This window comes from Dromiciops gliroides, chromosome 1, assembly GCF_019393635.1.
Source record: "Dromiciops gliroides isolate mDroGli1 chromosome 1, mDroGli1.pri, whole genome shotgun sequence".
Taxonomy (NCBI): Eukaryota; Metazoa; Chordata; class Mammalia; order Microbiotheria; family Microbiotheriidae; genus Dromiciops; species Dromiciops gliroides.
The window spans coordinates 457,304,291-457,331,851 of NC_057861.1; the positions used below are offsets into that span (position 1 = coordinate 457,304,291).

At 36.0% G+C, this 27,561-nt stretch overlaps 1 protein-coding gene across 5 annotated transcripts in view; it reads right to left on the reverse strand.

Annotated features, from left to right (window-relative positions):
- The window catches only part of KIAA0825 (KIAA0825 ortholog), a 553,950-nt gene that overhangs the window by 269,078 nt on the left and 257,311 nt on the right, over positions 1 to 27,561 (reverse strand). For all 5 annotated transcript variants that reach the window (XM_043974041.1, XM_043974059.1, XM_043974031.1 and 2 more), the window contains 4 exons: positions 23,325 to 23,733; positions 19,174 to 19,333; positions 13,368 to 13,526; positions 11,329 to 11,423 (listed from right to left, as the gene is read on the reverse strand). In XM_043974041.1, coding sequence (XP_043829976.1) covers positions 11,329 to 11,423; positions 13,368 to 13,526; positions 19,174 to 19,333; positions 23,325 to 23,733 — 823 coding nt within the window. The remainder of the gene's footprint in view (positions 1 to 11,328; positions 11,424 to 13,367; positions 13,527 to 19,173; positions 19,334 to 23,324; positions 23,734 to 27,561) is intronic.

Consider the following 27,561-nt stretch of genomic DNA (forward strand, 5'->3'; position numbering starts at 1 on the left):
GCCAGTGCTTTATCCACTGTGCCACCTAGCTGCCTCCAAGTTATTTTTTAAGTTTAAAAAGTAAAGAGAAATCAACTTTTTTTCTGATAGGTTTTCTGTCAAATAATGCTTGTGAGTATTTTTGTGTTTAGGCTCTCTTTTGTGTGTAGGAAGTAAATAATTGTCCTATAACTGACTTATATTGTACATTGAGTACCTTTCTAATCCCCACTTTGGGGAGACCCTGGACATGAGTCCAAACCTAAATAATATGGAAATGATCCCCAGGGTTCCAGGGTAGGGATACATTGATACAAAGAGTATGAAAAAAGAAGCCCTAACCCTTCTCATTAGAGACCAAGCTGCTTCTGACATGAAGGAGGTTCCCTTGTGTATAAGTCCAGTGAGAGGACCTCCTTAGTAGAGAAGAAGACTGCTCCAGGTTCTCTGGGTCCACCATTTCCAGCAATGATTATTATTGTTAAAAAAAAAAGATGCAGATGACATGCTAAAGGATTTGTATTCAATCCAATATTAGGAATAGATCATACATTGGAAAGCAAAGTCAGAGTGCAAAAAAAATGTCCTGACACGTGAGAAGTTTGCACCAAATTTAATGAGAAGTTAACAGAGGTAAAGATCTGAAAATTTTAATGGACTTAAAAAAAACCCAATAACATTTCTTTTTTTTCTTTTATCCCCCCCCCCTTTTTTGTGGGGCAATGAGGGTTAAGTGACTTGCCCAGGGTCACACAGCTAGTAAGTGTCAAGTATCTGAGGCCGGATTTGAACTCTGGTTCTCCTGAATCCAGGGCTGGTGCTTTATCCACTGTGCCACCTAGCTGCCTTTTACCTCCTTTTTATTATAAGTTTGACAAATATCAATTAACATGCACATTTCCACATACAAATAAGAAGAGAGGTAACATTTCTTTATCACACATAGAGTGCTTTAGATATATTATTTTATTTAATCCCTTAAAAATCCCTAAGAGGGAAATACTACAGTACATTATTCTTATTTTATACTAATGAAACTGCAATTCAGGCAGTAAGTACGTGTCATAAACAAAATTCGATTCCAGGTCACTAATGGCTTAAGTCTAGTACTCTATCTGCTGCACTGCATGGCCTGCAAGCTAAATATGAGTCACTAATATATGAGAGGCAAGAAACCTAAAGAGATCCTAGCCTACATTGAGAGGTATAGTATTCCAGAGAAGGAAATGGCATAACAATATATTCAACCCTGGCAAGATCACATTTCGAGACTGCATTCAGTCCAGGGAAAGAGACTTTAGAAGGTACATTGATAAACTGAAGAGCATCCAGGGGACAGCCAGGATGGTGAAGGACACTGAGATCATACCATATAAGACTCAGTTAAAAGCGCTGATTCTTTCTGCCTTCCTGGCTTTTGAAAAGATTTTATTCTTCTTCCTTAATATTTTTTTATTCCCTAGTTCTGATGACTTAAGTCTTCTCTCCTCTAATATTCATGTAATGCTCAACCACTTTACCTGGTCCTCCTTCTTTATCCAACATCTGAACCTTTTGCTACCCATGTAGTGGGAGGTCAGTAGCACTGTGTTAGTATATTTTAGCACTATTATTATTTCCTTTGTATGGTCCTTTTTTCTTTCAAAATATCTTTCACAGGGGGCAGCTAGGTGGTTCAGTGGATAGAGCACTGGCCCTGGAGTCAGGAGGACCTGAGTCCAAAAGCGACCTTGCACACTTAACATTTACTAGCTGTGTGATCCTAGGCAAGTCACTTAACCCCGATTGCCTCATGAAAGAAAGAAAGAAAGAAAGGAAGAAAGAAAGAAAGAAAGAAAGAAAGAAAGAAAGAAAGAAAGAAAGAAAGAAAGAAAGAAAGAAAGAAAAAAAAAACATCTTTCACAGCTATTATCTCATTTGAACCTCACAAAACCTAGACGGACAAGGCAGATGTGATCATCCACATTTTAAAGATGAGGAAATTAAGACACAGAAATTTTGAAGACTGGCTGACGGCCATAGTTGTTGGCCAATCTAGGGTTACAGTTGAAGGTCTTGCAGTTCCAAATTGCTTCCACTCGACCAGGGATTCTTAAACTTTTTCCACTCACTACTTCTTATGGCTTGAGAAATTCCTACACTCCCCTGGGCATATAGGTATGTAAAATAGGTATACATAATGACCTTTTACTGTTGCCAAATTTTTCATGACCCACATATTCAGTTATATAACCCAACAGTTTAAGAAGCTGGGCACCAGACCAGAGGTGTCACACATGTATTAAAATGTAAATGGGAAATATTTAACAAAATAAATTTTAAAAAATAGTAACTAGATAATGTTAATATACAGCTTTCTAAGTCAATATGTGCTAATAAGGATCTTAATATATGGTTTAGTGGACCCCATTTCTATTTTAATTTGATACTTCTATACTAGATCATCCTAGGACTACCTTGTGTACACAGTTGTACAGATGAAAGGTATTCTGTTAGCACTGAGAAAAGTAAGAGTGTAAGTCCCAGGGATCCCCAGATATAAATAAACCCAGGCAAAAACAAAAGAGAATTCAAGAGCTAAGTTGAACAAATTCTGTTTTGTGGACCAGAGAGAAATATATTTTTAAAAATTATGACTATCCACAGACTACATTCCCATTTGTTGCACAAATATATGACATTTATCACATGAAGACCTGGACAATATGGTAGATTAGCACAAGAACTTCCGCAGAATGGCTTGGATTGCCTGAACATCGTGCCTCCCTCATTGGAAGGGCATCACTTGAAATTTCATTATTTTTGGAGATTTATTCAGCTTTGATATTTCATACCTCCTTGATACTCCATTTCCTCTCCCCTTTGATTGGAGGGCTGAAGGGCTGGGGAAGTGAACTATTCCTTAAACCTCCGTTTATAGAGGGCTTGGAATTTCCCAGCTAACAATATTTCCCATCAGCTGCTCTGCATGGTTTTTACTCCATGACCATCATGCTCCTTGCCAGGTACCTTCTGATGTGCCATGCCTCCGCTTTCAGCTTCTTTGTATGCATTATCTTCCTCTATTAGATTGCAAGATCTTTGGGGATGGGCATTGTTTTTGCTTTTTAAAAAAAATTTGTATCCCCAATGCTTAGCCAGAGCCTAGCAGATAGGAAGTGTTTAATAAATATTTATTGACTATGACTATGACTATGAGTATTAGGGGAAAAACAACCATTATGTACATGGTCCTTTGACTATGGGAGCAACAACAATATCCTTGTCTATTCAGGATGATGTATTATCTCAGTTTCATGGCCTAAAAGGTCATTGCTTTATTGTTTTAAGGATGTAAATATTTAAGATAATCATGCTTTCAAAAACTTGAAACACTACAAAGAATTATTCTTAGAAAACTCCAAATAAATCTTTCTTAGTTTATAGAACAAAAACAATTTCATTCTTGCCAACTCAATCTCAATTGATTCCCATAAATTACATTTTAAAAATAAATGGAAAGAATACTGGAGGAAATACACAAATCCCAGAAGTCTTTTATCCTTCTAGGGCAGATCAATTACAGCTTATAGTGTGTGGTGGTTGGGAGTAGGATGTCTTTCATATCATACTTTAAAATCTAAGATCCTTATTAAGATTAGGTCCTGGCCGTTGCTATTAAAAATTCATGGCCCTTTTCTGAGAAAAAGCATTTGACCTGTTATCACTGGCTAAATTTGGTCTTTTCCCACAGCTGCATATTAGACCTACTGGACATTTACTATAGTGGGAAATGGGTATTAAAGTGACAGATTTGTGATACATTTAAAATTTGAAAAGATGAATTAAGATATAATTTTTTGTTTGAATATCCTCTATGAAACTCAAAGGAAGTAAATTATACACTTTAGAAGGATGTGTCAACTTCTTTCATTCACGCTTCTATACTAGCATTTAATATAGTGAAAGTGTTAATTGGCTGAAAAGTTTAGTCAAATATCCTTATGTTGCATCTATCTAAACACTAAACATCTGGATACTTGGAAATATCTAGATAATTGGCTGATTTTTTCAGTTTTCAGACACGTATTTGATATTGTGTAAACATTTGAAATTTGTTCAACACTGAAAAAAAGAGAATGTCCCTCCAAAGAAATTTTTACTTCCTTCTTATTGGTAGAATATGGTCTGGTACTTTGATTAATTAATCAATTATGTTTACAAAACTAATAGAACTTGTTATCATGATATTTTAAAGTCCTGTATCAGAATTAGCTTAGACTTTAAAATCAAAATCTTGATTCCATGGACTTATTTTTGCATATTATAAATCATTCTGGGTCTATATAATAGGTTAATTTAGTCAATTTGGTGAAAATACACAAACTGACTATATACCATTATAAAGATGTAATACGGGGCAGCTAGATGGCGCAGTGGATAGAGCACCAGCCCTGGATTCAGGAGTACCCGAGTTCAAATCCAACCTCAGATACTTAACACTTACTAGCTGTGTGACCCTGGGCAAGTCACTTAACCCCAATTGCCCCTCAAAAAAAAAAAAAGATGTAATACAACTCTAGCAATTTTAGTAAATTTCTCATTTTTCAAGGAACTATATTATCAAATAGATAAAAGTTTAAAATAAATTATTCATATAATCAGATAAAATTCAGTTAATCCCAAGATCATTCCTTAAATGTAGTATATAATTTAAAATATCAATTATTCCTCAAATGATTAAATTATTTTCTATAGTTAGAAACATACAAATAAAATTAATTCAAAGTCCATTTTTTTGTTTCCGTGCATTTCTTATTAATGAAATGTAGTTCTGTTCTTTTAAATTGAATAGTTTTGGGTTACTACCTCTTTTTTATTTTTGAAAAGTAGGTAATCTAGTGTACTGGGCGGAGGGGGTGGGGGTGTCAATAGATTCTTATGGTTAAGTAGAGGCTATATGAGCATCTGTCCAAAATACTATTGAAGGGGTTGCTGCATCATAAGGGAAGTTGGGTTAGATGATCTCTAATTCAATTCATCATGTCCTTATTATGTGCAAAGATACTGAGGATACAAAGACAAGAATGAAATGGTCCTTGACCTTGAAAAATTCAACTGTATAGATAATTATAATATGTACAAAGTAATATAATAGGATTTCAAGATGTAGAAAGTTCTTGGGGTGGGAGTGGGTGGAATCAAGTGACATCATGAAAGGTCTCAAGGAGAAGTAGGCACCTGAACTAGACTCTGAAGGAAGATGGAGTTCTCAGCGGGGTAAGGAAGGAGTGCATTCCAGGCATGAGGAGCAACTACAAGAACGAGAGAGGTAAAGGATGAAATGTCATTTTGGGGGAACCAGCAAGCTAGTTTAATTAGAATGGAGAGTATATGAAGTGGAGTAATTTGAAATAAGGTAGGTGAGAGCCAAATTGTGAAGGATTTAAAATACCAGGTTGAGATTTTTGTCTTTTATGCTAGAGACAATAGCGAGCTACTGAAGATTTTTGAGTGTGGAAGTGATGTGGTAATGTCTATGTTTTTATCAATATCAATTAGGCAGCAACGTGGAGGATGTGATTAGTTAGGAAATTATTATAATAGTGCTATTAGGAGACTATAACAATAGGACAAGTGAGAGGTTATAAACAGCTGAATCTGGTGTGCTTATGTAAGTAGAGAAGAGGGATGATTTGAGAGATATTGTAGGGATAGACATGAAAAGACTTATCAACTCATTAAATATGAACAGTGAGTTAAGGATTACTCAATGGTTACAAATTTGGGTAATTAGAAAAATGGTGGTGCCCACAATAGAAGCAGGTAAATTAAGAGAAAGGTTTAATGGTTCAGGGAAATAGAAATATATTTAATATCACATATAATAACTTAATGTATAATTATTATAAATTAAAATAAATTAATAATAACAATACTATGGGGGTTATTTAGACATCTTGAGTTTCAGAGACTTACAAGATATCCAGGTGGATGCCCAGCAAGAAAGTAATAATATGAGATGAAGGTTCAAGAGGATGTATGGAATTAGAATCCATGGAAGTAGATGAAATTACCAAAGGAGAGAATAAAAGGAGAGAAGTAATACCAAGACATGGGGGTATCCTACACTTAATGAATGAGAGAAGGATGATAATCCTGCAAAAGAGACTGAAAAGGAACAGTTAGGAGAATCAAGAGAGACCAGTTTTAGATATATATCTATATAGATATATATAAATATATATCTATATATATATATGGCAAAAGAAATCAACTCAAATCCTATATTTCTATAAATTAAATGCTATTTTGAATACATTACTAATTTTATAGAAATCATTTAATATAATTACTATTAATGCCATTCTGCATTTTGAATGGTTTTAAATATTTTTTCTCAAACATCTTTCTCATTTTATAATCAAATTAAAAAAATATTTATGGGGCAGCTAGGTGGCACAATGGATAGAGCACCGGCCCTGGAGTCAGGAGTACCTGAGTTCAAATTCGGCCTCAGACACTTAACATTTACTAGCTGTGTGACCCTGGGCAAGTCACTTAACCCCAATTGCCTCACTAATTTAAAAAAATATATATATTTATAACAACCTGTGACGTAGCCAGGGAAAGTATTATTACACATTAGAAAACACAGAGGTTAAGTGATTTACTCAAGAATACTCAGATGGCTACTGTCCAAGTCAATATCAAGTTCATGCTTCCCAATTTTTACTTTTCTGCTGGGTTAGTCATTGTAGATAGATAGATGGTAGACAGGTAAGAGAGAGAGAGAGAGAGAGAGAGAGAGAGAGAGAGAGAGAGAGAGAGAGAGAGAGAGAGAATGAGAATGGACGTTTATGAAATGCTTACTATGCTCCATGCACAGTGCTAGAAATACAAATACAAATTTCTAAAAAGGCAGTCCCTAACATCAAGGAGTTTATACCCTAATGGAGGAAGTTAACGCATAAGGGGAAATGAAAAGGGCAGGGTAGTATTTGCATGAGGGGGCAAGATGGGGAAGTAATCCTGGCAGTCATAGGCTTGGCCCAATTTGAAGTGAGCATGATTGGCATGGGTGCTGTTTCCTCAATTTCAGGCAAAGACTTAGGGGTAGAAGCATTGCTAGTGTGAGAAGGCCCCTGGGACAGAGGTGAAGAAGTCATGTGGGGAGCGATGGATTAGACCATTTTTGAAGATTAACAATTTAGTGAGTTAAAATAACAATGAAGGGGATTAGAGGAGAGTGGGAGGGATACCAAGGTAATTAGCCCCAGAAGAGTCATCTTTAAGACAATACTGGATTAGCTACACTGAAGAAATAATTCTCTAATAAGTAATATTCTTGAAGATGAGGGTAGGCTCAGAATTCCTCAATGGATATACCTATTCTTGTCATTAAACCTGAGCTATTTATATAGAAACTAACTCTCACAAACAGTTTAAAAAAGCAGAGATTTACCCATCCTTTTGCTTTCTCTCTCCCTACTCACTCTCTTAAAAACTTTCTTCCTTTATATTCTTCTTTCTCTTCATTCTTTTATGCTTCCTTTCCACCCTATCATTCTCTATTTGCTTTTTTCCTTCCTTTTGCTTTTATTTTACTTTCATTAAATTGTAAGTACTTTGAGAATAGGTTGTCTCAAATCTAAGTTAGTCTTCCCTGTACTCAGGGGAATAACTTGAAGGAAGGAGTAGGTGTTTAATAAATGTGTGCTGAACTGAATTGAATTAAGCAGCATGGTTGTGTTGGAAAGAACACTCACTGGATTTGTAATCAAAAGACCGGAGAGTGGATCCCACTTCTGCTACTTTCTACCTGTGTGAACTTGGACAAATCACTAAACTTCTCTGGGTATCACTCTTATCTAGACTGTAGAATTAAGACAGATAGGGTTGGAATAGATGAATATCAAGGTTCCATTTCACTTCTAAATCACCATTAAGCATTTACTGAAAACAACTCATCTCCTAGTGTGTCAAAGAATAAAAAGGGTTGGGAAACATTGCACTAAAGCAAACTACCTCAGTAAGTTTTATTGCAATTTTTTCTTTCTTTTCTGCTCCAGGGAGCAGAGAACAGGCCTCATTTTTTTCCATCAGAGTAGGATGGGTTTTTTTGTATATGCATCCTAACAAATAAAAATTGTTATATGATTTTGATGACATGGTTTAGGGGATGTGTTGCTACCCAACCTGATGATGAGTTCATCCAGAAATGTAGCACACCAATAAGGAGGTTGAGACACAAGAGAAGGAAAACACTGAAAGAGAGGAAAGGCTTGCAGTTGAGACTGAGCAACCCAACTGGACCCTTCCAACTCTTTACCTGGTAAGACTTTAGTCAATCAGCCAACTTTACGAGGGTTGTGAGATCAGGGAAGAACAGGTAAGGCCTTCTGCAGAAGGTGGGACTTGAACTGAGTCTTGAAGGAAGTCAGGAAAACTAGGAGGCCAAGTCTAGGAAACATCTATTCCAGACATGGAGAAGCTGGTGTACTTGGGAGATGGAGCGTTGTCAGTCAATGAGCATTTTTAAGCTCCTGCTATATACTAGACACTGAGTAAAAGTGGGCCCTGTTCTGAAGGAGCTCACCAGGTAATGGTGGGGAGACAATATGCAAATAATGGTATACACAAGATATACACAAGATTAACTGGAAACGATGGAAAGATAGAGACTAGCATTAAGGGAGATTAAGAAAGGCTTCTCGTAGAAGGTGGGGTTTCAGCTGAGACGTGAAGGAAGCTGGCTGAAAAACAAGCAGGCCAGTGCAGAAGCATCATAGGGTACAAGGAGGGGAGGGAATTGGAAGACCTGAATGAAAGAAAGGTAGAAGAGACCATGTTGTAAAGGGCCTGAAATGCTAGAGGGCATTTTGTCTTTGACTTTGAAATTAAGAGAGACTGGTTATCAAGAGCCCCTACATTAGGATGAGTTCTGATGTCAGTCAAGAGATGTATGTGTCCAATGAACAGATCTTTCCAACAGTGTCCCCCATTTACTAGCAACTCCTGTTCCTTCCAGCTCCTTGCCTGTACTTTTTCAGATCACTTCCATCCTGTTCACTATTTTAGAAAGCATTCATTAGAGTAGTAAAGGAAACTTAAACAATATTAATACCTGAACATTAATCATTTAGCTTATTGACTTGCTAGTGGTGGTGATGACATAATCAGATCTGTGCTTTAGGAAAATCAATTTGGAAGTTGAGAGGAGGATGAATTGTGGTGAAGAAAAGACTTGAGGCAGAGAGATCAATTAGAAGGTTACGACAATAGTGCTGGCAAGAGGTAATGAGGGCCTGTACTAAGATGGTGGCTGTGTGAGTGTCAAGAAATGGATATATACCAGAGACACTGTGAAAGTAGGAAAAACGAGGCTTGATCACAAAGTGGATAGGAGGGGTGATTGCAAGCCATGAGTTGGGGATGATAGCTCAAGAGGCAAGCCTGGGTACCTTGGAGAAAGATGGTAGCCTTTAAGTAATAGGACAGTTGGGGACAGGGGTTTGGAGGCAAAGGTATATATAAATACTGCAATCTGACCCCATGTTAGAGAGATGGAGTCAAGGAGAGAAGGAGGGCAATACTGATTTAGGCTGTGTCTCCTTCACACCTGCTAATGCAGCACACAGGAGAAAACCCTGAGATGCTCCTGCTTGCAAGCAACAAGGCACTTGAGGGACTGCTCTTAGCCATGAGCAAATTGCTTTTTGTAAAGTTCCAGATGCAAGGGACTAAAAACTGCACCTCCAGCTTCTTTGTCTTTCATGATGCATAGAGGGAGTGGAATGGGCTAAATCAAAGTCACAGTCTGGAATAGTCATGATTAATGTTCTGATATTAGTATGTTTATGGTTCCTTTACCACTCTAACTAAATACTTTCTAGAATAATGAACTTGATAGAGGTGATCTGAATAAAAACATGTTCAAGGGACTGGAAAGGGAGTGGCTAGTGAGAATGGGGGGGGGCACCATTGGAGAGATTTGATTGGCGGACACATACACCTAACAGACATCAGAACCCATCCTAATGTAGGAGCCCATGACAACCCATGAGATGTCCTTAGGGTCCTGACCAAGAGGAACAGACAGCTTAGCAAACACCCACAGCGTCCCCTGGTGACTAAAACAAAGCAACACTAGTCTACTCTGAATTTTCCCACTTTAAAAGGAGTTACAGAAACTCACCAGCACTCTTCTGATTTTTAAAGTGCATTGAAGTATGGCAAAAAAAATGATTTGAAAATCCCATTATATTTCATTATGAATATACCTTTGAAAGAAAAAATGACTAAATAAAATAAATTAAAATAAAATTACAGTGGACTAACTAAAAACAAATTCAATATTCCAAAAAATGGTTCTGCTATAGTACCTTATATTTTTCAAAGTATTTTCCACAAAGGAATTTGTAATATCACCCCCATTTTTTATCATGTTGCTTGCCTTCTCAATGGGTGGGGGAAAGGTTGGAGGGAGAGAATTTGGAGCTCAATTTTTTAAAATGAATGATTAAAATAAATAAATACCTTTTAAAACATTATACCCATTTTATACATGAAGAAGTAAATGGTTATAAAGCTCATAATTAATAGAACCATATCTTAGACTCACATCTTATATTTAATTCAGTGCTCTGCCCAATATACTGTACTACCTCTCATAACCAGCAACAGGAAACCAGACAGGCAGGACCCTGGATCAACAGTGGGTGAAATACATCCAGACACTGAGATCTTTGAGAAGTTGTTATGTTTCACTTACATCTTAATTATACTTCAAAATGTTCTCTGCCTATGCTTTTTCTTTTACTAAAGAGGAACATTCTAAAGTGTGAAATTCTACATGAAATGATATAAAACATGAAAAAAAGTTATATACCAGTAGAATAATGTAAATATTTTTGTTTTCCTTACTAAACTACAAATCTTTATTTTAATAAATCTTTTCCTACAAGTTCTTTTGTCTATAGGGTTCTTTTAACTTCCATATCTTTTCCTGTGACTTGAGTGTTAAGCACTGTGTAGATATACTATTTGAATAGGATATGAAGTACAATACTCTGAGTGACACTCTCAGACTAACTTATTGACACTTCTAATAAAATTCCACTGGTACACAATATATTAGATTTTCACTTTATGAAAATCCCTACAGCATATCAAGAGAGCTTTGCAAATAGTTGATAGGTTGGGGGAAACCATTTCAAATTATTTCCAAAGTAAATTTTTACTATTAAAGTTTCTTAAAATCCCCACATTAATCTCTCTTATGTATTAAAAGTATACTGATAAGAACTTAAATACCAAAGAGCCATTTTTCCTAACAAGTTTCCCCCCAAATCTTTTTTTTAAAATTACCTGTTCTTAAGCAGTGCCCTGAAGGTCGTCTCATTCAGTCCCACATAACTTGGTAGCAAGTTTGACCAATTCCAGTCCCATTTAGTTATGGCTGACTGTTGACATATGAGAAGAAGCTATTGTTAGTTATTAATCAGAGTTAATACGATCAGTAAATTAAAGCTCCAGCTGTGATAGACTAACTAAGAGGGAGGGGGGTCTAGAACAAGGACTGAGACAGATGATATCAATCATGCCCACAGAAGAAGGTTTTTATTCCAATAAGACAGCAATTAATTTATAAATCCATTTGAGGATGTAGCCATTATTTATGAAAAGATAAATCAATTTTTGAGTCGTTATTCTTCCAACTGTTAATGGCATTTTGCCCAACTACTTTCTCTGAAACGTTGACTCTCGAAAAGCAAAATAATTGGCAACTCTTTATGTATCTTCCCAATTTACATTATTTTGGTGTCAGCAAAAAGTTTTATCAAGAAAAACTTGAAGTAGTTAGAAATCTGGCTTTATGCTACATCTTAATTTGTGTGCCATATTAGTATTGTCTATTTTGCAAAAGGAAATACAGTAAACAAATGGTTACAAAAATAAGAATATAATTCCCTTTAAAAATTTTATTAGATAATTTGAAATCTAAGTATAGAGACAAATGACTGCATATAAAAGCTTTGTAAAAGTATATGATAAAAATATTGCTTATTTAAATGAAGAAATAATTTAATGGTTAGGATTTTTTATGCAATCTGAAATACAATAGATTAAAGTATCAAGTCAATTTATATGGATATAACATGTTTGGTTTCCCACTATTATAATATCTCTCTTCTCTAGGAAACAAAATAGTTCTGATAATAACACCAGTTTAGGCCAGTTTTTAAACTCCAACAAGAACTATCCCTTGTCACCTGCTGATTAATCGAGCCCTACAATCCTGTCACACAGTAGAAGAATTCTGCCCTGAGTTGTCAGCATCTGAAGGTCTTATTCTACAGTTTTGATGAATGTAGGCTAGAGCTGTAACAGGCATGATAAAAATATTATCTGCATCCCAAATTAGGACAATGTTTTAAATTTTTTTCATCAGAGCTCTAGGTCAAGCAATCCTTTTTTTTTTCTGTCATGCCAGTTCAAATGAATTGTCAAGAGACTTTCAAAAAGAAATGCCTAAATTGTGAATTAAGCTGGAATTAAAATTGCCATTAGATGTCTGCCTTTTTTTTTTTTTTTTTACATTTTGGGATATGATTTTAATATAATCACTGACTGTGTGGTTTAAATAATCTTTATGAGATGATATAATTAACTATGTATTTAGACATACATTGTTTTCAATATTGAGTTTTTTCAAGTAAATTCATTCATTTTAAATGATCACTTATGTAAATAATGTCTATGCCAAATTCTTTGATATACTTTCAAGAAGATTGCCAAGATTATTTTTAAACACATATAAAACTATGTATACTATCTACTAAAAGTGAATAATTCAATCATTTACAAGATACCAATGATTTTAAAGGACTGGCTTGATTTCAGAGCCTAACTGAAGTTTCCTGGGCCAGTCAATTAATAAATATTTATTGAGTACCTACTAGATGTCAAGCACAGTACTAAGTGCTGGGCATACAAAAAGTTCCTCAAGGAACTCACAGTCTAATGGGAAAGACAAAACCAAACAAATAAGTACAAAGGAACTACACACTCGCGCGCTCGGGTGCGCATGTGTGCGCACACACACACGAAATAATTAATAGAAGGAAGGCTTCTTATGTATTTCATATATATATGTATATATGTTCTTATGTATTTCACATATATATGAAATAACATCAGGGTGAAATGAATATATAATTTTAATTGTCAAAGAAAATATAGTTTGCAATGTGCATTGTTGGAAATAGTACCTCATATACATGTGGTCACAGATCCACTAAAATATCTAATTATCATTTTAATCTTCATTACTACTTATTGTCAGACTTTTACACACAATAGGTGCACACCAAATCTTTGTTGAATGACAGTTACTTTCCACATACCTGATCCAGCATTTTTTCACTAAACCACTTATGCACCTGAAAAGGGTTAAAGGCAGGAGACTGCTTTTCCAGGCTCTTCAAGGTCACTTTTAAAGGTCTGGTGGGTAATGTGTTTTCCTCTGGTATATTCATCGAAAACAGCTGTTCTTTCAAATATTCCTTCAAGGGGGAAAAAACCCACAAATTTGCATGCTTATTACTCTATGTTCTCTTTAAAAGCCAGCTGATCAAAACCTGTATTTACTCTTTTCACACATTTCTTAGCATTCACTTGGTAGATTCCAATATGTTAATATCACAAGAGAGAATTCATTTCCAGAAGATGTGATGCTGATGAGGATTTATTATACTAAACAGCACCAATCAAAAATAACTGAGCCTAAAATGCTATGGTGATGGTCAATTACTAAATGTTCATGAATTGAACTATTCAAAGTGTTTGATTTATATAGATTCAATTGTACTTGAAGCTTTTTTTAGACATTGTCTTATGGATTATATGGGGCAGATGTTCAATAGCCAACATTAGAGAATAGCTAAATAATCTAAGGAATGACTACTATGTTTTCAGTTCTGTGTGGTAAGCATTAATAGTTTTTTAATTATTTGTGTTCAACATTAATTTTTTAAAATTTTGAGTTCCAAATTCTCTCTATCCCTTGAGCCTTTCCTCCATCCATTGAGAAAGCAAGCAATATATCAGTTATACATGTTGAACCATGCATGACACATTTCTATATTAGATATGTTGCAAAAAAGGCAAGAAAAATAAAGTGGAAAAATTATGCTTCAATCTGCACTAAGAATTCATTAGTTCTCTCTGTGGGTGGATAGCATTTTTCATCATGAGTCCTTCCAAATTGTCTAGGATCATTATAGCTAAGTCTTTGTGATCATTATGATCAGACTAGCTAAGTCTTTCATAGTTGATTATTGTTACAATATTGCTGTTACTCTGTACAATCTCCTGGTTCTGCTCACTTCATTTTGCATCAATTCATATGAGTCTTCCTAAAATGAAACTATCCCCCTTGTCATTTGTTTTTTTTTTTTTCAGGGCAATGGGGGTTAAGTGACTTGCCCAGGGTCACACAGCTAGTAAGTGTCAAGTGTCTGAGGCTGGATTTGAACTCATGTACTCATGAATCCAGGGCCGGTGCTTTATCCACTGAGCCCCCTAGCCGCCCCCCCTTGTCATTTCTTACAGCACAATAGTAGTCTACCACAATTACATAGCACAACTTGTTCAACCACTCCCCAATTGATGGCCATCTCCTCAGTTTCCATTTCTTTTTTACCACCACCAAGAGCCGCTATAAATATTTTTGTACATGTAGGTCCTTTTTCTTTTTTCTTTTATCTCTTTGGGATAGAGACTAGTGGTATTTTTGGGTTAGAGGGCATGTCCATTTTTATAGTACTGTGGACATAGTTCCAGATTATTCTCCTGAATGGCTGGATCAGTTAACAACTCCACTATCAGTACATTATTGTCTCCATTTTTCTACATCCTCTATGACATGTCATTTTCCTTTTCTATCATGACAGTCAATCTGATGGGGGTAAGATGGCACTTCAAAGTTGTTTTAATTTGAATTTTTCTTAAGAATGAGTGATTAAGAGCATTTTCCATATAACTATAACTTTGATTTATTATTCAGAAAATGGCTTGTTTTTATACCTTGACCATTTATCAATTGAGGAATGGCTACTGTGTTTATAAATTTGATTCAGATCCCTATATATTTGAGAAATGAATTTTCCCTGTTTCCTGCTTTCCTTCTAATGTTGGCTGCACTGATTTTTTGTGTATAAAACCTTTTTAATTTAATGTAATCAAAATAATCCATTATACTTCTCATGATCCTCTGTATCTCTTGTTTGGTCATAAACTCTTCCCTTATCTATAGATCTAACAGGTAAAATTTCCATGCTCCCATAATTTGCTTGTAATATCAACCTTTATGTCTGAGTCAAAGCATTAATATTTTAACAGAAGTGGTGCACAACTTTTATAAAAGAACTATTTTGATGTCTCATCATGTCAAGGATTTCTTAAAAGCCTATCGATCAAGGACCAACCTACCAAAGCAAGCTCGTCACCTGGTTGACCATAAGGTGATTAATTTTTTGGCCACAGCGGCTCCCAAAGATCATCTACTATTTTATAGAGAGGTTATCCTCTATGTCAATGAAGGGAGTACCCAGGCCAAGGAAACACAAATCCCTGAAGTACTGACATTGTAGATCCTGTTTAAATTCTATATCATAATCACCTTTACACAGAACTAATTACTAATTATATTCTGCAGACTGAAAAATACCAAGGTCTAGTACAAGGTCTAGGCAATGAATTCTAATCCTATGATTCAATGGGTGGCATTAGGAAAAACCAATTCATTTCATGGCACCAATCATTTTCATAAGTAATTGAGTAAAAAAAAATATCCTGATTCATTACACTGATATATTTCTCATAGAATCATAGCCTTCAGGGCTGAAAATGGCTTAAACATCTTCCAATGCAATGCCTCATTTTACAATTTAGGTCTAAAGAGTAACTTGCTCAAGGTCACATAAGTAGTGACAACATCAGGATTAAAATTTAACTTCAATTTCAATGCTCTGAAGCATAATGAATAAAAACAAAATATGAACCACTATTTAGCAATTGTAAGAACATATCATTTTACAACAAATTCACTTCAATATTCCTTTCCTGATTTATTAAAATATGCTTTAACACTGTAGCATTCCTAAGAAATTAATGAATTCACAGAATTTTAGCTCTGAAAGCACCTTAGAGATAATCTGGTCTGCCACATTTCCCATTTTACAGATGAGTTATACGGGGATGAGAGAGATTAAGTGACTTGTCCATGGTCCCATAGGTGTTGGTTTTCAGCAGAACCTGTGTAAAAAACTCTAGTTTCCTCTCTGGTCCAGGATGCTTTTCACTAATCTATGCTGCCTCTAATGCTTTGAAATCCTAGAATGCTGCATATTATTGCTCCATACCTCAAAGTTCAGATTATAAATGTACTAACGGAGAAGTTTTAAGGGTCTCCGATAATTTGAAACATACTTCATCAACAGCTTCAGTTGGCAGTTCTTTTCCTTTTGGAGTTACCTCTCTTAGCACCCATGTACATAAGGGCTTTGAATAAAAAGTACAAGATAACTAGCAACATAAGGGTTTCTTACTTGAAGAAAAAAAAAAGACTATTGAATGGGGAGTAATTTTTCTGTATCATGATTTAAGTAAAACAAAAACAAAAGACCCTGCTTATAAAATCTGTTTATATATATTTTCTCTCTGAATTAATGATATCTGGCTTCTGCCCCCATATCAAAGAAAAACTGCTTTGTTGAAAGTCACTAATTACCTCCTGATTGCTAAATTCAGGCTTTTTCTACCTCATCCTCTGAATCTCTTTGTTCCTGCATACTTCAGTCTTTGAGTATCATAGACTGTGCTAATAACTAAGAAGTCTGTATCTCTAGTCCTGTCCTATTGCCTGACCTAGTCACATATGACATTTATATAAAACATATTTATACATATACATAACTGCCTGCTACAGGTTTCCATCTGATTATATTTCTATAAGGTTAAATTCAATAAATTCAAAAGTGAATTTCTTATCTTCCAACTCATATCCATCAGAAGTTACCTAACTCTGTCCATGGTAACAACATTTTCTCTTTTTACTTACAGTCACCAAAATGTTATTCAAATATATCCTTTCCCCTCTATCTTTAGTGCCATCATGCTATGTTAGGCTCTTATTACCTAATATCTGAATTTCTGGAACAAGCTTTTAGCTATCCTCTTTCACAGTAGGTTTTAGATTTTGTTTTCTTGTTTTCCTGCCTCTCAGTTGATCCTACAGTCTGTCTGCTGGCATACTGATCTTTAAACGTTTTCTAGCTCTGAAATTTTATTATTTTTTTGTGTCACGCTTTTGCTAAAAAACCTTATGTCGGTTTCTATCGCTTATCAATTCTAAGGATTTCTTCCTGTTGTTGAAGGTTTATCACTACCTAGTCCCACATCAGCTTCATTAAGCCATGTCCACTACTGACCTTCTTCTATGACGAGACCTGTTTTCTCAGTGTCTCATGAATGAGGAATAACCTCTCCTGTTTAGGACATACATTTAGAGCTGGAAGAGACCTCAGAAATCATCTCTTCCAATTCTCTTATTTTACAAAAATAAGAAATGAGACCTAAGGAGACTGTGACTTCACACCAGGTAGTAAGCAACAGAGGTGGCATTTGAACCCAGAACCTCTGATTCCAGAACCAGTGTTAATTCCACTAAACCCCCATTCTCTGCCTTTTCTCCTTGGTGGTCTTGCCCAAAGTGAGGAAGCATGGTATGAAGCAAAGGAATAAAAAAGAAGTAAATTTAGACTCAGAAGTGTCATATAGGCAAACTAGGATATAAACACCAAACTTTTCTAATACTTATTAAAATTTATATAACATATTTTGTTTTGGGTTTTTTTTGTGAGGCAATTGGGGTGAAGTGACTTGCCCAGGGCCACACAGCTAGTAAGGGTCAAGTGTCTGAGGCTGGATTTGAACTCTGGTATTCCTGACTCCAGGGCCAGTGCTCTATCCACTGCACCACCTAGTTGCCCCCTATATATAAAACATATTTTACTAAAGTCCTTCTCCAATACCAGATTATGGCATGAATGAGACCCTGGGGTCTTGAAGGCTCTGACAGTGGGGCACAAGTTCCATCAGTTCCCACCAAACCATAACAGTTTGAACATGAAATCATCACAATGCTATATGTCTGTCTTCCAAGAAATCAGATAGCTAGATCCATGAAAGCCAAACTAGCCACATTTTTTTTAGCTACAGCAGCTCACAAAGACAATCTACTAAGACATGGAGAAGTGGTACTTTGCATGGTGGTGTAGGGGACCAAGACCTTTGAAATCACAGCTTCTTAAAGTGTACAGTATTAATGCATACGCACCTTCAAATAGACGAGAAACATCAAAGATCACACAATTCAGATACACATGTCCAAATTTGAAATCCATAATGCTTTCAAGTAAATGATAATTGTATTAAGATATCTGTCACAATGTTTATTATTACTGAACACACCTTGGTTGACCTTGGCCTTTCTAAATCCCTTTTTGAGAATGAAGGACACAAACACAACAACACCATCTAGGTAAGGCCCAGGGTCAGAGACCTCCTACAGCTGAGCTCTAGCTGACAAGCCAAGCACAACATCGGTTTCAACCAGTGTTCGTTCATTCATTAGTGAATTCTAAGTAGAGTACCTGGCTGCTCCCCAAAATGAAAGCATTTAAAATAGCAAAATATAAATTAACATTCTGAAACAGTAAATTATGTTTAATCTTTTAAAAAAGATCAATGTTCATCACATGCTCATCACAGGAGTACTTTCTTCACTAGGATAGCTAAGCATTGCTTAAGAAAATATTCCCTTGCACAAATTTCAGATTTTTAGCACAGGCACAGTAAACTAACTTGAAAAATAAATCTCCAGACTACACAATGCAGATCGGAATTGAGTTTATGAGCCATATTATTGTGCAAAGTATATAAATGAAATCTACATTGTTTCTGCACAGCTTTTTTTCTTACACAAATGCAGACTTTCCTAAATGGAATAGTTTCTATTATAATGCAATATTGAGTTTAGTATTGACTTTAAGAAGCATTATCACCTCCTTGACTAACCCTTAGCCGCCAGCAGACGCTGCCTCAGGCCAGTACACACCTAATTGCTCGGTAAAAAGGCCGTTTCCCTACCTCATTGAGCCGGATGATGTGATAAATTTGCCTCAGGTACTCGCTGCCACCTGGTTTGTGGCAGATATCCAGGACCATCATGTTTATTTTCTGCTCAGTCAATTCAAGAGCAATACCTCCTTCTTCTAAGACTGCTCCTTCTTCTACTGCCATAAGTATACTAGAATAAAGAAAATATATTCCTATCACTAATGAAGAATTGTTAAGATGGAAAAATGAGAGTCGATGTAAATCAAGAGAGTCAATGTATATCTATCTGGTCAGATTAGCTTGCAGAAAGGTTAAAGATTCCCAAAGTGCGACTGTTTACATGGACATTCTAGGGACAAGCACTGGAAAGCATTTTTAGAAATTGGATAGTTTAAAAGAAGTTATTGCTTTATTGCATCTATATTCCCATACATAAACCATTCATTCTCACATTACTATAATTGCTGAAGGTGCCATAATCATAAGATGACAGCAGAAAGTCTCTAAAACATGAAGAAATCATTTGTACTTTCTCTTTGGGATAGAAGGTATCTCTGAGGCCGGAAAGCCTTAGGATTCCACACCTTATTTCCTCTCTACTGTAAGAGAATACATCTAAGACTAATTAAAGTATCTAACAGGGAACCCATTATACTAAATATAGGTTAGGAGCTTTGGAGCTGAATGCTTTACCACTTGGGTATTTAAAATTGACCTTTTGACACTTGTTGCCTGTGAAAAATGCATGCTCCGCTCTGCTTTCTTCTGTGTAAAAGATCCTTAGAATTAATAACAACAATGATTATTTTTCAAATGAGGATCAACTTCCACCTTCCTAGACACCACAAAGTGAGCACTAGAGTATTTTAAGTACAGTACTGAAATATATTGTTTTTTATGGGCATCCATATATTTCTATTTCATTTAAAAATATACCCCCAACACGTTTTTTTTTTTTTCCAACTACCTGGTAAAAGAAGACCCAAACACACCAAAAACCTGAAACCACAGGTCTCAAAAAAGAAATACCCAATCCAGACCTGTACCTCATAAATTCAAATCTAATTTTCTTGCCTCGTTTGTTATTGGGCTTGTGTTAAGCTTTAAAAAGCTAAGCATTCTCAAGGAAATTCATGATTTTCCATTGTTTCCTGGCCTAAGTGAAATTCACTGTGGTGTAATCAGCTGTACACTGCATAGCTTGTTCCTGAAATTGTGCTACGATTATAAAATTAGTTCAGCCCAGACTTGGGCATGTTGACCTGAAGGTGCAGTCAAATGATACCCAGCTGCTGGGACTTAAAGCTGCTATTACTTCCACATGTAGCTTCAAAACATACTTCAGGATAAACAGTTTGAAAATTACATAAGCTGCAATCTCTTTCTTTACTAAAAAGCAAATGATGTTCCATCTTGCTGACATATTTTATAGACAACTTTCAATGAAAGACTTTTTAAAAATAAGAAAATAGTTCAAGAATATCCTTTGGAAACCGCACACAGGTTGCAAGCTAAATTTCTCCCTGGGCTTCTTAGAGGTTGACATTGGAAAAGCTGGGGCCCCCTGACAAAGGACTGTCTCAGTGTCAGCCCCCGAATTGTATCCTTTCTTGTCCATCACTGTGCAGGTGAAGCAGATGATTGGATTCAGTCAGTGCTATGATTAATGAGTTCCTCTCTGGATTTGGGACTGCCTATCAATCATGTCATTAGGGAGAATGTGCCCTGAAAGAGGCAGACCTCAGCCAAGGAATAACTGCATTCATCTTAATCTGTATATGCACCCAGCCAGCCAAGTCAGGGTCACCATGATGAAAAACAATAATCTTCAACTCGACAAATTACTTTGCAAAGACGGACATTTCTTTACTTTTTGGGCTGTGTGTTCTCCAGAATCTAAGTTGACTGTTTACAGCTTGAGTGTTACTAGAAAGTGAAGGTTATTTTAATGAATAGTAATGCTTTCAGGCAGTATACAAGACAGGCAATGCATACAGCTGCCACCTTTTCCACTGCAGCTATTTTCACAATTTCCATAAAATCAAAGTAAAATCTGGGCACAATAATTGAGGAAAATCTGGTTAAGTGACATTATATCAATCAAATAAAATAACCTGGATGGAAAACAAAATGATTTAATTGATCATAACAAGAAAACTATTTGCTTTTGTTTTTATTATTATATCTCCATGTTTATTCTATAAATAGCACTTACTATGTAGGATACTGTCTAGAGATATATGTTGTGTGTTTTCCTTTATTAATATATCCATGGGAGATACTTGGAAGTAGAAGCTCATTTGTACATCAAATAATCAATCCAAAATCAAAAACCTGAAGAAACATTATTGTAGAACCAATAAAAACATTTACTGATGGATTGTTATCCAAAATGAACTAAAAATGGTCAAATTTAACATTTTCAAGTAAGGATAATAAGTAATTTTACAACTAGATAACTGTGTATCACAGTTTTACATAATAAATATTGTGTTAATGACTTTATTCAGAATCTTAGGGAAATTTTTTAAAAACCTGCAACATAGGAGTTTCTAATTTTTTTTGATGCATGCTACAAAGCCATTAAATATCCTTTGTCTAATCACTAAACAGCCCAATTGAAAAAAAAATAGATGACTGCCCAGAGTCTGTTACCTTATTTAGTGGTGGTAGTGCTTATGAAATTGAAGTAAAATCCAAATGTAAGGAAATAATGTCATAAGAGGACTTTTGGCTCTAGTCCCTTAGCAAGACAACGGCCTTAAACTGGCATTGCTTAAAAGGGGATCCTTAAAATCAGGTACATTATAAACTTTACTATATAACCATAATCAGAGTGGCCTTTTTTTTTTTTTTAAGTTCTTCTGTTTTTCTCTTTATTTCTACCACTATGGATAATGACATTTAGGTTTAATCTTTTAGTCATTGAATATGAGCTTGTAAATTGGTATTTAATACAAATGTAAAGATTAAAAAGGTCACTGTCAATGTTAATAAGCTATTACTTGACACCACTACTATTGTTACTCCCACCAATCCATCATCCTGAGAAACCAATTCCTATACCTCAGTGTGCCAGTACCAATAAAAATACCATATCTCACTGGGTAAATTTAGTTATATACTATTACCAACAATAACCAAAGGTAACTGGTAAATACAATGCCTACAAGTTATTATTTTTATAACTGTGACAAATAACAACAGAAATAACTTCCACAAATGTTAATGCTAACCTTTTTCCAACTCACTTTCTATGGTTTCATACAGGTTAGTGATATATTCATGCAAGTATGCTTTTAAAAAGCATCAGTAGAGATTGGGGGCGGGGGAAGGCAGTTTTGTTTTTGTAGTCAACAGGTTTATTCAGTAGTAAGAACTCCTGGGCACTCATCCTGCATGCTTGTTATTGGCAGGGATGTCATAATCTATATGTTGGAAAGCATTTTTCAGAAGTGAGACTTCCTGTCATATAATTCTAAAATTGAAGGTTACTTTTAATTCAAGAGAGCTCTATTTGCATATTTAGATACACCAACAGCCTTTAAAATTCTCACAATAGCATAAACCATCTAGCTTTGGAGCACATCTATGGGAAAGTTGATTCTTCCATGCAGAAACAGACAGGTTCATTTATTGTCCTAGTCTGATATGCTCAGTCTCCCTCTAGGACTCTCATGTTACCAGATGAAAAGTATTTCCCCCCTTAAATTGGGAGCAGAGAAAGCGAGAAAAGGTCTTTTATATCCACTGTCTTGTTAATTCAATTTCCACATCACAATTTATTTAGTAAACACTTGAGGGTGCCCTTTAGTTACCTGTTTGCACAATGGGAAAGATCAAAACTGAATTTTCTGATTCTCTGAATTCTCCCCAGTATTCTCCCAGTCTACCTTTTAAATCAGAAATCTTAAGGTGATAACTAAACAAGCCTCTTGTTTCAGTGTATCAGCTGTAGTCCAAATTTTAAGGCAAGGACTTTCTAACAATCTAGTTTTTAAGGAATAGCTTATCTTTTCTTTGCTGAACAAAATTCCCCAAGTGAAAAACTAAATCAGAAAAATTACTGTTCTTGCCCATGTGACCACAGTTTTTGTTTGTTTGTAAGCTCCCATTGTGAATGTGTTTGAGTAAGCCCACTGAAAGAAAAACAACATTTTAAAATATCCCATGCTGCTTACCATTCTGTGCTCAATTTTCTTGCTTTCAGCAACTGGTTTTCAATCCAGTTTGGTTTTTGCTGCTCAATGCTGTGTATGATCCGCTGGGTCACTTGATTAGGGCTACTTTTCTGCTTTCCCACAATGCTTTCTAAACACACACAAACTAAACCGAGTTTCTCTTTACTCCAACTGTCAAGCAAGGTACCCGTTAAAAGTTCCAAGGTGTTTCCATCCTCAACTATCCGACATATAATTACAATCAGGTTCCAGACAAGCAGACCAGTTTTCTTCAATTCAACGAAGTTTTTTGACATTTTTCTCTCAGACAGAAAAAAGAAGTACTTAATTGGGGGAGGCAAACATGCAATCATGGTGGGTAACTCGCTGATTACAATAGATACCGCCTGAGCTGCAAACCTTGTGAAGCCTGGGGAAAAAAAATAGGAAGCAAAGGTATGATTAACACTAACATTCTAGTTCTATCACTGTGCTGTTTGGAGTGTCATATGGGGATGTCTAATTTTGTGGAGAAAATTGTCAGGAAGATAAAGTGCTTGACATCTTCAGACAGTAGGTAGTCTATCTGGTCCTCAATTGTACTATATCATGTTTCATTCCAAGAATTTAGATTTAGGCAACTTTGGTATATTCTTGAACAATGAAAGGCATGAAAATTTAGAATTAAGACTTTTGCTTTTAGCCACATTCTCCAGGTCCCCAATGACTCCCAACAACAAATTCAATGGATTTCCTTAGTTCTCATTCTTACTGATTGACCTGTCTCAACACGTGGCACTGGTCTCAATATCCATAATACTATCCTATCCTGGATTATTCATATCCCTATAACAGCTTTTCTTCTGTTTTCTTTGCTGTTTCCTCTTCCTTGAAAACCCCCCATCCTCCTCATACTTACCCATTTCTTAACCTTAAATTTTTCTCTCTAAATTTATTTCCTCAAAGATTACAGTCTTTTTACATGAATGTAACTATCACCTGAACTATCACTCCCAAAGTCTGGCCCAAATCCCTTTCCTAACCATCTTCAACTTGGTACCGAATACTTCTATTTGAATGACCTTAAAGACTCAACATAGCTTGAAGTAAGTTCATGAACATCCCCAAGCTGACCTCTTCTAGCAATCACAGAGGTTAGAAACCTTGGAGAGCTTTTGACTCCTCCCTACTTCTCTGCCCCGCCCCCACAATCAGTCATGCCTTGTCAATTTTCCCTTTTTAATTTTCTTTCTTTTCCATTTATATCACTGCCACTCTAGTTCTGTATCTCCTCTAATGCCAATATTATTACAATATTTTCTTAACTGGTCTCCCTTTCTTCACTCTTTCCCCTTTCCAAACCATCTTTATAATGATGCTAGGTTAATCTTCATAAACAACCCCTTCTATTAATTCCTGCTTCAATAATGTTAATTGGCTTCCTATTACCTACAGCGTTCCCTACTTAGCCTTGAATTCAAAGTCCTTCACAATCAGCATTAACCTTTCTTTCCAATCTCATTTTCTAATTTCTCCTACTGAATTTTCTCTTCCAGTCAAATTGTCCACTGAATGTTCCTTGTTCTTTCCTTCACTTTACTTTTGCCCAAGTTGCTTATCATCTCACTTCCTCTGAACCTATCTAAATCTTACTTATTCTTCCCAATTCAAGCCACTCTTGTCAAGAAACCTATCTAGACTATAGTGGTCCATCCTTCTTCTGAACTCATTGACCTTATTCATTATATCATTCATTTGCAATTAAACACATACAGACTTGTGACTAATTTTACATTCTCATCTTGCAGTATTATGTACCAGCAAGTAACTCTTAGTCTGCTTTATATCTTACTATGCCTGCGTCAGTGCCTTCAATCTAAGCTATGCGCTCAATAAATATTTGTTAATCTTACTTGGCGAGCTCACCAGTGGGTTCAGTTATCTTCTCTCTGAAGATGATTCTCAGATTTATGTATTACCAGACATAGTTTCCTGAGCTACAGTCATATATCACCTAATTGCCTTTTGGACATCTTGAACTAGACATACCATAAGCATCTCAAATTCAACAAATCCAAAACAGAGTTCATTATCTTTCTTCCTAAATCCTCCCCTATTACTATCAAGGGTAGCATCATCTTTCCACTCAACCAGGCCCATAACCTCAGTGTCATGCTTGACTCCTTATTTACCCCACTAATCCAGTGGGTTGTTATTTTTACCTTCACATTTCATACATATGTGTGTATATGTGTATGTATGTATCTCTCCTCTTCATTCACAAAGCCACTACCCTGGTACAAGACATCATTACTTCTTGTTTTGTTTTTTGAGGGGCAATGAAGATTAAGTGACTTGCCCAGGGTCACACAGCTAGTAAGTGTCAACTGTCTGAGGCCAGACTTCAACTTGGGTCCTCCTGAATCCAGGGCCGGTGCTTTCTCCACTGCGCCACCTAGCTGCCCCTGACATCATTACTTCTTATCAGGACTATTGCAATAGCCTTCAAATTGGTCTCCCTGTCTCAAGTCTCTCCCCACTCCAATCCATCCTGGAGGATGCTGCCAAAATGATCTTCCTAAAGTGCAGCTCTGAGCATGTCATATCCTCGGCCCCACCCCCTATCCCTGATTCCCCTAATAAAATCAAGCCACTCCCTATTACTTTCAGGATGCAATATAAAATCCGTAGTTTGGCATTTAAGCCCTTCACATTTACTTATTTCCTATGTTTTCACCCTTCTTAGAGTTTATTCCTCTCCACATTCTAAGAATCATCTGCACTGGCTTATGTGCTCTTTCTACAAAACACTGAACCTCCACCTCCTGTTTCTGTACCTCCGCACTGGCTGATCCCTATGACGGGAAGATGTCTCTCTTTTCTTGCTTCTGTCTCTTGACTTTTCTGCCTCTCTTCAAGACCCAGCTCGGATCTCACCTTCTGCCAGAGGCCTCTCCAGGTCCCACGTTCCCTCCAGTACTTCATCTGAGATTACCTTGTATCTCCTCTGTATGTATACAGTTATTTACATATTGTCTCCCCCTTTGGAATGTGAGCTCCTTGAGAGTAGAGACAATTATTTTTATATCCCCTGTGTTTAGCACAGTGCCTGAATACATTAGTGTGGAGGCAGCTAGGTGGCGCAATGGAGAGTTGGATCTAGAGTTAGGAAAACTTGAATTCAAATCCAGCCTCCAACATTTCCTAGCTGTCTAACTCTGGGCAAGTTGCTTAAAGCACTTTGCAAACCACAAGCACAATACAAATTCTAGATATTATAATTATTAATAAATGCTGATTGATTATTACCTGAATTTGTATGTGAAATCTGATTTAATTCAGCAAACATTAATTCCCTACTGTCTGAAAAGCACTATGCTGACCCCTGAGGTTACAAACCAACACGAAAAATCTCCCTGCCTTGATGGAGTTTATATTCTCTTGGAAAAATTGAATCAAAGCAATTACCTTTATTTTTTTTCTGTTGCATTATATTTTTATTTATTTTTTTAAACATTTACTGATTACATTGTTTTTTATCATAAAAGGTTTTAAAAATTATTTTCCAGTTACATGTAAAGATAGTTTTCAACATTTGTTTTCTTTTTTTTCTTTTTTCTTTTTTCTTTTTTTTTAGTGAGGCAACTGGGGTTAAGTGACTTACCCAGGGTCACACAGCTAATAAGTGTTAAGTGTCTGAGGCTGGATTTGAACTCAGGTACTCCTGACTCCAGGGCCTGTGCTCTATCCACTGCGCCACCTAGCTGCCCCAACATTTATTTTCATAGGAATTTTAGTTCCAAATTTTTCTCCTACCTTCCCTTCCCTCCCCCTCCCCAAGACGGAAAGCAATCTGATATAGGTTATATATTTACACACAATTAACTTTAGAAGAAAGGTGTTATATAAACTAAAGATACTGATTTTGCTTTTATAATAGCAAACAAAATATACTAATATCAATAATAAAAGTGAAGAGATTTTGAGAGATATTTGTAACATTTAATTATCTAGTTTTTCCTCAATTTCTAAAGGTGCAAATCCCCTCCAAGAGGGACACATTTTAGGTGACATTTTACCACATACCCCACTACTAAGGCAATTTATTTAAAAAGCATTAAGAGCGGGGAAGCTAGGTGGCACAGTGGATGAAGCACCAGCCCTGGATTCAGGAGAACCTGAGTTAAAATCTGACCTCAGACACAAGCTGTGTGACCCTGGGCAAGTCACTTAACCCTCACTGCCCCCCCCACGCCAC